The 10,907-nt window shown below is 35.9% G+C and overlaps 1 protein-coding gene across 1 annotated transcript in view; it reads left to right on the top strand.

Moving 5' to 3' along the window:
• The window catches only part of LOC133425137 (sentrin-specific protease 7-like), a 36,123-nt gene that overhangs the window by 24,042 nt on the left and 1,174 nt on the right, over positions 1-10,907 (top strand). Inside the window, exons 13-19 of the mRNA XM_061715817.1 lie at positions 1,102-1,178; positions 1,282-1,398; positions 7,032-7,154; positions 7,239-7,331; positions 9,687-9,763; positions 10,122-10,171; positions 10,701-10,744. Of these exons, the coding sequence (XP_061571801.1) occupies positions 1,102-1,178; positions 1,282-1,398; positions 7,032-7,154; positions 7,239-7,331; positions 9,687-9,763; positions 10,122-10,171; positions 10,701-10,744 (581 nt within the window). The remainder of the gene's footprint in view (positions 1-1,101; positions 1,179-1,281; positions 1,399-7,031; positions 7,155-7,238; positions 7,332-9,686; positions 9,764-10,121; positions 10,172-10,700; positions 10,745-10,907) is intronic.

The raw sequence follows: 10,907 nt of genomic DNA, 5'->3' as shown, positions 1-10,907 counted from the left end.
TTGGTTCTAATCTGATTTTAAGCACCAGAGAGAGAGTATGAAATACTTCCATCCAGTATTTGTTTAGACATGGGCAGGACCAGTACATGTGGATGAGAGAGGCTTCTGCTACTTTACATCTTACACAGTATGGACTAATATCTGGGTACATGGAGGATAGCTTTGCTTTGGAAATATGAGCCCTGTGTACCACTTTAAACTGAATTAAGCAGTGACGTGCGCACAGGGAGGTTGTATTAACCAGTTTGAGTATGGACTCCCAGGTATCCTCTGATAAGGGAAGCCCTAAGTCCTGCTCCCATGCTGCTTTGAGTTTATCTGTAGGGGCACTCTTAAGATCCAGCAACATGCCATAGATTATTGTGATTTTTAATGCTTTTTTCCATACAAGATTGATTTTGTCTTCATCTGTGGCTACATTTGTAAATAAATATCCAATCAATGAACTCAGTTCCTCTAACAACACTCATTAAGTAAATAACAAGGTTTTTTGAACATTTGACATGTATTTTTTATTTTATGACTATGTAAACATTTGCTCTTTGACTTCCTTAACTTTGACCAGGGAAAGCTGCACTTGCATGAGAGCGCCCTCTATTGGTGAAAACACTGAAAACGGTCAAGCCCTGGATTTAATGAGTTCATTAATTCAAGTAAACCAGATATATGAACTTAGTGTAAACATATCTGACATATTTCAATTAACGATAAGAAATGTGCATTCTTGAAAATGAAATGATTCAGCAGCTTATTCAGTCTGGAATCTGGATAGGATAACTAAAAAAAAAATATATATATATTTTTTTTTAATTAATCGATTCCAAATCGTCACGTGACGCATCGCGATGCATCGACACATCGATGAATTGCACCCACCTCTAGTCTCCGATGGGTTACTGTAACTGTAACTCTGTAACTCCAGTGTAGTTAATTCTGCTGGAGTGAGGAGACCCATCCAAGATGGCGGCCATGCTGGATTACGTTCCAGCATTCATGAGGCGTCTACGTATTTATGTCATTTATATGTCTATGTGTGTATGTATTTATGTATGTCAGTGGTGACCTCTGACCTCTGGTGACCTCTGACCTCTGGTCCAGCAGGAGTCCAGTCGGCCCGGTCTCGGCCTCAGGACCCGGTCCGGCCTGAAACCCGCTGGTCAGGGACAGCTGCCCACCAGGTAAGACCGGTGTAGTATCCTCTGTTCTGGTTCCTCTTGTGGTTCTGGTTGTAATCCTGGTCCTGGTCCTGGTTCTAATCTCTGTTCTGGTTCTGGTCTCCAGGCTGATCCAGTACCCTCTCCAACCCTGTAAGGGCCGGATCTCCGTTTCCAAGGAGGACCTGGTCTGTCTGGGGGACGGACAGTTTCTCAACGACGTCATCATCGACTTCTACCTCAAGTAAGGGGCGGGGCTTAGATGGGCGGGGCTTAGGTGGGGGCAGGGCTTGTAGGGGCGGGGCCCATTCTACTATACAGCGCTAGCACTCGCATTGGAAAAATCTACTCTCAAACTGGCACGGAAAAAAGTCATCCCTTCAGGCCGTGGTATACGCTCATTATATCACAGTGATATAATGAGCGTATACCACGGTCTGAATGATATAATACTTTTATAAAACGGTTACCAATAATGTAAATATGAAAGAGGAACACACAACCTATTTTAAGTAGTTTTTAATTAATCAGAAATACACGGCACGGTGCATCCAAGTGATCGCCGCGGCTTCGTGGCGCTTGAAACCCAGAGACTGTGTTGGGGGGGCTGTTAAGAGGGGGGCCGAGGAAGGTGTTGAGTTGAGGGAGGTGGTTATCAGTAAGTGTGTGTGTGTGTGTGTGTGGTTATCAGTAAGTGTGTGTAGCGATGAGTCAGTGAACTTCTCTCAGAGCTGCTCTCAGCCAATGTCCTTGATGTTATCAGACGGCTCGGTCAGTTCTGAAACAGGTCCACAGATGTTCCTGAGAGGGGAGGGTTAGTGGGGGCAGAGTCACCTTGTTTACATTCCACCAGGGAGATTGTGACCAGAGCGATCGGCCAAACCGCCCTGTCAAGGAAACAGACAGACTCAGTAATTTTCCGTCTGCCTTCAGTCTCTGGTTCATCAATGGCGACTCCAATCAGACGAATTAGTGATAAATTCCCGCCAAGCCGAGCTTCCAACTTCTCCACGGTCTTATCCATCTTGCCAAGTTTAATCCAGTTTGATTTTGCTTTTGGTTTGAAACATTGGGAGATACTCTTGTCTTTAAGTTATATAGATGGTATTGTTGTTAGTTTGTCGACTTTGCACAGAAACCTCAGGACTTTGCGGTTGTTCAGACGGAAAGCCCTGATCTGCTGGACATTTTCTTGTTAATTCAGAAAAATAGCAGATTTTTTTTTTTATTAAAATTTTATCTTGTTAATTCAGAAAAAAGCAGATTTTTTTAAATAAAGATTTTATCTTGGTAATTCAGAAAAACAGCAGATTTTTTTTTTATTAAAATTTTATCTCGTTAATTCAGAAAAACAGTAGTTTTTTTTTGTTTTTTTTAATTAAGATTTTATCTCGTTAATTCAGAAAAACAGTAGTTTTTTTGTTTTTTTTTTAATTAAAATTTTATCTCGTTAATTCAGAAAAACTGTATTTTTTTTTTTTTTTTTTTAATTAAAATTTTATCTCGTTAATTCAGAAAAACAGCGCAGATTTTTTTTTTCTCAAGTGAATGCAATGCGCTTCCGTATTTTGCTACCGGCTGTAACCGTCAAAAAAAATCTGTTGGTTGTTGCCATGGAAACATTGTTGCTTCCCTGATGCTGTGATGAGGCTTTAGAATAGAAGTCGTGTTATAAGCTCATTATAGCACAGTTAACAACCAATCAGATCATTATACCACAGTTAACAACCAATCAGATCATTATACCACAGTTAACAACCAATCAGATCATTATACCACAGTTAACAACCAATCAGATCATTATACCACAGTTAACAACCAATCAGATCATTATACCACAGTTAACAACCAATCAGATCATTATACCACAGTTAACAACCAATCAGATCATTATACCACAGTTAACAACCAATCAGATCATTATACCACAGTTAACAACCAATCAGATCATTATACCACAGTTAACAACCAATCAGATCATTATACCACAGTTAACAACCAATCAGATCATTATACCACAGTTAACAACCATTGCTATGCTGATGATACGCGGCTGTATTTGCATCGTTTGTCCAGAATTTTTATCGGTACTCTGGTACCAACCATTTAGCAACCGCTATCCTGTAACAAGCTCCTCCCCCTGTACCAAGCTAACAGGCTCCTCCCACCCCCCCCGGTCTCTCATTCAGCAGCACACCGGTTCCCCCCAGTGTCCAGCCGCGGTACTGCAACAGAAAATCCCATGGGGCCCAGAAAGCTTTTTTCCCATAGACCGCAATAGTAAAAGATCGTCCTCTAAAACTGTTCACAGGAACCTCCAGCTGGAATCACCGGCTATTACTAATCTTTGTATTCTATATTTTTAAGTCATGGACTTTATATCCGTCAAAAATGTTTTATAACGGCCAGAAAAGTCAAAGAAAAGTCTCTTTCTGGGCGTGACGTCACGGCTGACGTCACAGCCGTGTCCGTGCATTCCACGGATGTTTTATATTAATATATATTATGTAATTATATTATATTAATACATTAATAATATATGTAATACTATACATGTAATAATATACATTAATTAATATATTATATTAATACATTAATAATATATGAAATACTATACATGTAATAATATACATTAATTAATATATTATATTAATATATATTATGTAATTATATTATATTAATACATTAATAATATATGTAATGCTATACATGTAATAATATACATTAATTCATATATTATATAATTATATTATATTAATACATTAATAATATATGTAATACTTTACATGTAATAATATACATTAATTAATATATTATATTAATATATATTATGTAATTATATTATATTAATACATTAATAATATATGTAATGCTATACATGTAATAATATACATTAATTCATATATTATATAATTATATTATATTAATACATTAATAATATATGTAATACTTTACATGTAATAATATACATTAATTAATATATTATATTAATATATATTATGTAATTATATTATATTAATATATATTGTGTAATTATATTATATTAATACATTAATAATATATGTAATACTATACATGTAATAATATACATTAATTAATATATTATATTAATATATATTATGTAATTATATTATATTAATATATATTGTGTAATTATATTATATTAATACATTAATAATATATGTAATACTATACATGTAATAATATACATTAATTAATATATTATATTAATACATTAATAATATATGAAATACTATACATGTAATAATATACATTAATTAATATATTATATTAATATATATTATGTAATTATATTATATTAATATATATTGTGTAATTATATTATATTAATACATTAATAATATATGTAATACTATACATGTAATAATATACATTAATTAATATATTATATTAATATATATTATATATTATATTAATACATGAATAATATATGTAATACTATACATGTAATAATATACATTAATTAATATATTATATTAATACATTAATAATATATGAAATACTATACATGTAATAATATACATTAATTAATATATTATATTAATATATATTATGTAATTATATTATATTAATATATATTGTGTAATTATATTATATTAATACATTAATAATATATGTAATACTATACATGTAATAATATATTATATTAATATATATTGTGTAATTATATTATATTAATACATTAATAATATATGTAATACTATACATGTAATAATATACATTAATGTATTATATTAATATATATTATGTAATTATATTATATTAATACATTAATAATACATGTAATACTATACATGTAATAATATATTATATTAATACATATTATGTAATTATATTATATTAATACATTAATAATATATGTAATAATATACATTAATTAATATATTATATTAATACATTAATAACATATGTAATACTATACATGTAATAATATACATTAATTAATATATTATATTAATGTATATTATATAATTATATTATATTAATAAATTAATAATATATGTAATAATATACATTAATTAATATATTATATTAATACACATTATATTAATATTCGCGTCATTGCCCCGGGGCATGATGGGAGGCCCCAGAGCATCATGGGAGGTGACTCAACTGAGCATGCTCTATGGGCCCGTGTACCAGGAAGAAAATCCGGAAGTCAGGAACTCATTTCGGCGTATGCGCTGAGTGAGTAATATGCATTGAAATGAATGGTCCCATCCAGTTAATATTATAGATCCATGGTCCAACATTGTCGGCCATCTTGGAAAGCAAAATACGGCAACACCACTTGGACAAACTATATACATAAAAATAAAGGGAAAACAGCAAACCCTCCATAGTATGTTTTAAAAACGAAATACAAATTAACATCTATAAAGGTACTATATTTTCCTATTTGGTCTGAATTTTAATGAAATAAGTAAAAGCAAAAGTTTTACTTATTTCATTAAAATTCTACCCAAATAGGAAAAGCAATCATGTACTGTAAATAATAATATCCCTAACTTATTGTGAGTAGTTTTTTTTTGTTTTTTTTTTATAATAAACTTTATTTAACATATCAAAAGTACAAATTTCCTTTGAAGAAACATTAGTTTGCAACTGAAACATAACAAGTTTACAACATACAAGCGAATAAGTATACCTATACATTTTTTCCAAGATAATCCTTTAAGATTAAATAAAAAAAATAAAATAAAATAAAATAATCACAAAATAAAATAATCACAGGGGTTGACATTTCAACAAAAGTGTTTAAGCGTAGCAAAATTGTAAGTTAGACTGATTTTCTTTTGATAGTACCTTTTTATAGATGTTATATAATTTTTTATTTCGTTTTTATTTTTATGTATATAGTTTGTCCAAGTGGTGTTGCCGTATTTTGCTTTCCAAGATGGCCGACGATGTTGGACGCGACTGCGCATGTGTGACTCAAATACGGTAGGGACTCAAATAAGGTAGTGACACCTGCTCCTGGAGGGCGTGTCCGGCCCCTCAGGTAGCTGCTAGCTCGTTGCTAACAGGCTCCTCCCCCCACTAGACCTATGGTGGTTCAGAACCAGGACCAGGACAGTAGTCCTACCCCCACCTCACCTGTCATGAGGACATGAGGAAAAAGTCAAAATTTTGAGGAAAAAGTTGAAATTTTGAGGAAAAAGTAGAAAAAAAAGGTTACATTTTGAGGAAAAAGTTGAAATCTTTGAGGAAAAAGCGAAAAAACGCACGATCGCCGAAAAAACGCATGAACGCACGCATGAACGCACGCAAAAACGCACGGAAAAACACACGAACGCACGAAAAAGGCACGAACACACGCAAAAACACACGCAAAAAGGCACGAACACACGCAAAAACACACGCAAAAACGCACGAACACACGCAAAAACACACGCAAAAACGCACGAACACACGCAAAAACACACGCAAAAACGCACGAACACACGCAAAAACACACGCAAAAACACACGCAAAAACGCACGAAAAACGCACGAAAAAACGCACGAACACACGCGCAAAAACGCACGAACACACGCAAAGACACACGCAAGAACGCACGAAAAAACACACGCAAAAACGCAAAAACACACGCAAAAACGCACGAAAAAAACGTACGAAAAAACGCATGAACGCACGAAAAAACGCACGCAAAACGCACGAAAAAACGCACAAACACACGCAAAAACACGCGCAAAAACACGCGCAAAAACGCACGAACACACGCAAAGACACACGCAAAAACGCACGGAAAAACGCACAAACACGCGCAAAAACGCACGAAAAACGCACTCCTGGAGGGCGTGTCCGGGCCCTCAGGTAGCTGCTAGCTCGTTGCTAACAGGCTCCTCCCCCCAGGTTCCTGCTCCTGGAGGGCGTGTCCGGGCCCGTGGCCGACAGGAGCCACGTCTTCAGCAGCTTCTTCTTCAAGCAGCTGAGCCGGCGGAGAGCGGCCGGCGAGGGCGACGCCCCCTCTGTCCCGTAAGCCCCGCCCCCTCAACGCTCATCTCCGGTCGTCGTGGAGACGGTTGCCGTAGTAACGACTGTGTTTCCGTGTTCCCACAGCGACCGGCGCACACGACACCAGCGGGTGAAGACGTGGACCCGGAACGTGGACATCTTCACCAAAGACTTCCTGTTTGTGCCTGTCAATCAAGAGTAAGCCCCTCCTCTTCCTGTTCGTGCCTGTCAATCAAGAGTAAGCCCCTCCTCTTCCTGTTAGTACCTGTCAATCAAGAGTAAGCCCCTCCTCTTCCTGTTAGTACCTGTCAATCAAGAGTAAGCTCCTCCTCTTCCTGTTCGTGCCTGTCAATCAAATTTCGACATTATTCTTGAAATTGTATTTCAACATTAATCTCGAAATTTTAGACTTTTTTCTCGAAATTGCATAAAGTTGAGATTTTTCAACTTCAAATTGACGCTCTGGATTTTGAGAAAGTCAAAATGTCGAGAAAAAAGTCGAAATTTTTAGAAAAAAGTCGAAACGTTGAGATTAATGTTGAGGTACAATTTCAAGAAAAATTCAAAATTTCCTGAATAAAGTTGAAATGTTGAGGAAAAAAGGCGAAATTTCGACTTTATTCACGAAATTTCGACATTCTTCTTGAAATTGTATTTCAACATTAATCTCGAAATTCCAACTTTTTTCTCGAAATTGCATAAAGTTGAGATTTTAACTTCAAATTGATGCGCTGGATTTCGAGAAAAAAGTCGAAATGTTGAGAAAAAAGTCAAAATGTTGAGAAAAAAAGACGACATTTTGACTTTATTCTCAAAATTGTACTTCAACATTAATCTCGACATTTTGACTTTTTTCTCAATGAATAGTAGCAGCTCTCATAGACAATGAGATTTTAATTATGCACTTCGAGAAAAAAGTCATAATGTTAATAAAAAGTCAATATTTCATGAAGAAAGTTGAAATGTTGAGAAAAAAGGCCCCTCAGGTAGCTGCTAGCTCGTTGCTAACAGGCTCCTCCCCCTCAGGTAGCTGCTAGCTCGTTGCTAACAGGCTCGTCCTACCCCCCTAGACCTATGGTGGTTCAGGACCAGGACAGTAGTCCTACCCCCACCTCACCTGTCATGAGGACATGATGACATGAGGAAAAAGTTGAAATTTTGAGGAAAAAGTTGAAATTTTGAGGAGAAAGTCGAGAAAAAAGTTGAAATTTTGAGGAAAAAGTTGAAATTTTGAGGAAAAAGCGAAAAAACGCAACAACCGACGCAAAAACGCACGCAAAAGCGCACGTAAAAACGCACGCAAAAACGCACGAAAAAACGCACAAACACACGCAGAAAAAAGAAAAAAGTCAATGTTGAGAAAAGTCAAAATTTCGAGAAAAAAGTCCCAAGTCGTTAACGAGTTCTGGTTCCGCCCACTTCTACAAAAACTTTTATCGGGAGCCGCAAAAAATAACAGAGCTTTTACAAGTTTTCATCTTTTATTTATTTTAGCTGTTACAACCCCTAAATATAACAAGTGCATTTGTAGGTGTACTTTGAAATAAATTAAACTGTGAACTGTAGGCCTATTTCAGTCTATTTGTGCAAAAGTAAAATAAAAACTACCCCGACTTTAATATAAATAAATAATCTAGCTGCAGCTTTAAAAATACAATATAAATAAAGAATCTAGTTGCAGCTTAGCAGCTTTAAAAATAAATATAGAAATATAGAAATCAAAAATAGTTATTTTAAAATTAGATGCATCAACTCAAACTCCAAGATAACTGTCCAATTAAAACTAATAATTTCCTTCTGTTTAAAAGGCCAAGGGTTCTGGTTCTGGAGATGCTGGATCTACTGGTTCTGGTTCTGTAAAAATGTTGAGACAAAGTCAATATTTCCTGAAGAAAGTTGAAATGTTGAGGAAAAATTCAAAATTTCATGAAAAAAAGTCAAAATTTCATGAAAAAAAGTCAATTTCATGAAGAAAAGTCAAAATTTCATGAAAAAAAGTCAAAATTTCATGAAAAAAAGTCAAAATTTCATGAAAAAAAAGTCAAAATTTCATGAAAAAAAAGTCAAAATTTCATGAAAAAAAAGTCAAAATTTCATGAAAAAAAAGTCAAAATTTCATGAAAAAAAAGTCAAAATTTCATGAAAAAAAAGTCAAAATTTCATGAAAAAAAGTCAAAATTTCATGAAAAAAAAGTCAAAATTTCATGAAAAAAAAGTCAAAATTTCATGAAAAAAGTCAAAATTTCATGAAAAAAAAGTCAAAATTTCATGAAAAAAAAGTCAAAATTTCATGAAAAAAAAGTCAAAATTTCATGAAAAAAGTCGAAATGTTGAGGCGAAAAAAAAAGGCGAAATTCTGACTTTATTCTTGAGCTCGGATCTTCAGAGTTTTAGCTTCACCAATCAGACGACCACGGGTTCTGGTTCCGGTGTGGACTCTGGGTCTGGACTCTTCACCTCAGATTCAGTGGTCTCAGTTGGAGCTTCTGGTTCTGGAGATGCTGGACCTACTCTCTGGTTCTGGTTCTGGTCCTAACGGTTCTGTCTCCCCAGGGCTCACTGGTTCCTGGTGGTGGTCTGTTTCCCGGGCCTGGAGGAGGTCCAGAAGGAGGACTTCCAGAACCCAGCAGGTGAGACTCTGGTTCTGGTCCTGGTCCAGGTCCTGGTTCTGGTCCTGGTCCAGGTCCTGGTCCTGGACCTGGTCCTGGTCCTGGTCCTGGTCCTGGTCCTGGTCCTGGTCCAGATCCTGGTCCTGGTCCAGATCCTGGTCCTGGTCCTGGTCCTGGTCCTGGTCCTGGTCCTGGTCCTGGTCCTGGTCCTGGTCCTGGTCCAGATCCTGGTCCTGGTCCAGATCCTGGTCCTGGTCCTGGTCCTGGTCCTGGTCCTGGTCCAGATCCTGGTCCTGGTCCAGGTCCTGGTCCAGGTCCTGGTCCTGGTCCTGGTCCTGGTCGGGCCCAGCAGAACCAGATCTAACCTCTGTTGTTGCAGGTGCACCTGAACAACAACCCAAGGAAAACCAGCGGAACCTGAAACCACCGGTAAGTACCGGTACCAGTCCGGTACCAGTCCGGTACCAGCGGAACCTGAACCCGTCAATGTCGAGAAAAAAGTTGAAAAAAAAAAAAAGTTGAAATTTTGATGAAAAAGTTGAAATTCTGGGAAAAAAGTTGAAATTTTGAGAAAAAAGTCGAGAAAAAAGTCAAAATGTCGAGAAAAAAGTTGAAATTTTGATAAAAAAGTTGAAATTTTGATGAAAAAGTTGAAATGTCGAGAAAAAAGTAGAAATTTTGATGAAAAAGGTGAAATTTCGACTTTATTCTTGAAATTGTTTGAAACTGTGATATAATGAGCGTATACCACGGCCTGAAGGGATGACTTGCATTTTTCCCTGCCATTTTGAGAGTAGATTTTTTCAACACGAGCGCTAGCGCCCTTATGGTTCAACAGGTTTACAAGGCGACTCATGTAGGGTTCTAATGCTGGTTCTGTTCTGGGTTCTAATGCTGGTTCTGTTCTGGGTTCTAATGCTGGTTCTGTTCTGGGTTCTAATGCTGGTTCTGTCTGCAGGAATGTTCTCAGCTCGGCTGCCAGAGGAAAACGGTGACCAAGAGGTCAGTTCTGCTTATTTTATTCTTCATCTTTATTTAAATATTGAATGTCATTTCACACCTTTGTGACATTATTAGGGACTGAGCAGCAGCAAGGTTTGTGCGAAGCCCTATTGAAATCGGAAAGATTATTCTTATTCTTATTTTATCCGAAAGCAATTGTGTT

Source organism: Cololabis saira, chromosome 24, assembly GCF_033807715.1.
Source record: "Cololabis saira isolate AMF1-May2022 chromosome 24, fColSai1.1, whole genome shotgun sequence".
NCBI lineage: Eukaryota > Metazoa > Chordata > Actinopteri > Beloniformes > Belonidae > Cololabis > Cololabis saira.
Note: the sequence above shows the minus strand (reverse complement) of the source record. Positions and strands in the feature narration are given on the sequence as shown.